The 2,444-nt window shown below is 60.8% G+C and overlaps 1 protein-coding gene across 1 annotated transcript; it reads right to left on the reverse strand.

The window, feature by feature from the left end:
• Nucleotides 1-259: 259 nt before the first annotated feature.
• On the reverse strand, nucleotides 260-1,765 carry HNRNPA0 (heterogeneous nuclear ribonucleoprotein A0). Its single transcript, XM_086621453.1, has one exon. It carries the CDS (start codon nucleotides 1,733-1,735, stop codon nucleotides 794-796), a length of 942 nt encoding a protein of 313 aa, XP_086477579.1. The 5' UTR covers nucleotides 1,736-1,765; the 3' UTR covers nucleotides 260-793.
• Nucleotides 1,766-2,444: the final 679 nt, after the last annotated feature.

Consider the following 2,444-nt stretch of genomic DNA (forward strand, 5'->3'; position numbering starts at 1 on the left):
ATGCTTAAGTGAGAACAAATATTTAAAAAACAGACCACATCCACAGATCGGTACTTCAAAATTCTCTGTCGAGTGTTTGAAAACCAGTAAATCCACTAGGAGGGTATCAGAAAAGTCAATTAGGACCTTTACTGGCAATTAAAATATTTACTCTAAGTACACAGAGATTTTAGAGCAGAGGAACGCTTGCTTCAAACCTAAAGAAGCCTTAAAACCGCACGGAATGGATCCTAGGAAAAAAAAATTAGACATGTAAAGGTCAATGAACACAATGATTTATTTAAAAAATAAAAAACGTAAAAACGATTTTTTTTTCCTCCTTTACAGAAACGTTAATTTCAGTCATGGGATCCGAGTAGATTTTGTAGAAAAAAATGTAGTAGCCAGGTATCGAGTCCTTACAACAAAGAAAAATTCCCCGTAACCCTCCCCAGTTTTTACTCCAGATCAGTAAGACACTTCCCACCCTATACCCTCAAAAAAAACCAAAACAAGACATTTTTCGTTGCTAGTATAAAAACGACCAAGGTCCAAGTAATAATAAAAAAATAGAGTCCATCAATGACTGTAACACAAAGTATGTGTATGTGGGGCCCAGTCCATCTTCAGAGAGAACGAAGTGGCACAGGCAGCAGAGGCGACCCTCAGGGGGCATTTCGGAGCTGCTCCCACAGCAGGGAGGCATTTCAAAGGAGCTGCCCTTCGGCGAATGAGGGGAGAAACCATTTAGAAGCTGCCCTGTATCAAAGGGAGGGCTCTCCACGCCACCCCCAACGGGTATGGGCGCTCCAGCTCAGAAAGAGCCGCCCCCGTAGCCTCCCCCACCATAGCCACCTCTGTACGGTCCACTGTTACTGCGGCCCCCCCAGTTGCCGCCCCCTCCTCCACCTCCTCCGCCGCTCTTCATGGGGCCGTAGGAGGACTGGTGCTGGCTGTAGCTGCCGAACCCGCCGTACCCGTTGCCGTAGTCGCCGCCTCCCCCTCCGCCGCCGCCTCCGTAGGAGCCGCTGCCATAGGAGCCGTAACCGCCGCCGCCGCCTCCTCCTCCACCGTAGCCGCCGTAGCTGTTGTAACCGCCGCCCCCTTTGGAGAGGCCGTTGTGATCCCGGTTGCCGGATCCGCCGCCGCCCCGACCCCTTCCTCCTCCTCTGCCTCCCCGGGAGGGCCTGGAAGAGCCGCCGCCTCCCCCGCCCGACTGGATGTCCTCCTTGGGCACTGCCTTCTTGACCTCCACGCGGTGGCCCTGGATCGGGTGGAACTTGACCACGGCCGCCTTGTCGGCGGCGTCGTGGTTCTGGAAATAGACGAAGCCAAAGCCGCGCTTCTTCCCGCTCTGTTTGTCAGCGATGATCTCGGCCTTCTCCACGGGGCCGAACTGGCTGAAATGCTGCACCAGGTCCCCTTCGCCTACGTCCCCTTTGAGGCCGCCCACAAAGAGCTTCTTCACCTTAGCGTGTGCCCCCGGTTTGGCCGAGTCCTCCCGGGACACGGCCCGCTTCAGCTCCACCGCGTTCCCGTCCACAGCGTGGGGGGAGGCGGCCATGGCGGCGTCGGCCTCCTCCACCGCCGAGTAGGTGACGAAGCCGAAGCAGCGGGAGCGCTTGGTCTGCGGGTTGAGCACGACCACGCAGTCGGTGAGGGTGCCGTAGGCGGCGAAGTGCTCCCGCAGCCCGGCCTCCGTGGTCTGCACGTTCAGGCCGCCGATGAACAGCTTGCATAGCTGCGAGTTCTCCATGCTGCCGCCGGTGCCGGGGCTGCGCCTGGCGCCGAGACTCCTCCTCCTGCTGGGGGGCAGCTCGGAAGGTTTTTTCCCCCCCTTCTCCGTCTTGCCGCTCCTTCCCCCCTCGCTTGCTGCGAACGGCGCGTCCTCACGGCTGCAGCAGCCGCCGGCGATGGCTCCCTCGACCGGGCCCAACGCCTTCGCTTCGCTTCGCCTCACCTGACCAGCAGAACAGACGGGGCGTCCCGGCTGCCGCCGCTCCCGCGGAAAGGCGGGCGGGGGGTGGGGGAAAACACAGGCACGCACAAAATGGCGGCGGGTACTTCTCCACAGCTCGGCCGGCGACTGGTGCCCACACAAAGGGGACGCTGGGAGCCCCGCCCGCCCGGCCGCCGCCGCGCACGCCCCCCACGCCAGCGTAGCCAATGAGAGCGCGCCGCCAGGGCCGCCGGCGACTCACCTTTAGGGGCGGGGCTCCCACCGCGATCGACGAGAACGGCAACTAATCAGAGGGCGCGACCTCCGCTGCGCGTCGGCAAAAAGCCCGGGGCTCGCCGGTGACAGACGCGGCGCGCAGCCAATAGAGTCGCGCTGTAACGGCCCGTGATGCGGCGCATCCTCTGCGCGCGCCGAGAAAAGGGGAGGGGCAAGCACCGGCGCGGGCTGCGCCAATGCGTCAAGCCAGCGGCCGGGAGCCAATGGGCTTCCTCCGGCCCGGCCGCGC

This window comes from Tauraco erythrolophus, chromosome 16 (genome assembly GCF_009769465.1).
Source record: "Tauraco erythrolophus isolate bTauEry1 chromosome 16, bTauEry1.pri, whole genome shotgun sequence".
Classification (NCBI taxonomy): Eukaryota; Metazoa; Chordata; class Aves; order Musophagiformes; family Musophagidae; genus Tauraco; species Tauraco erythrolophus.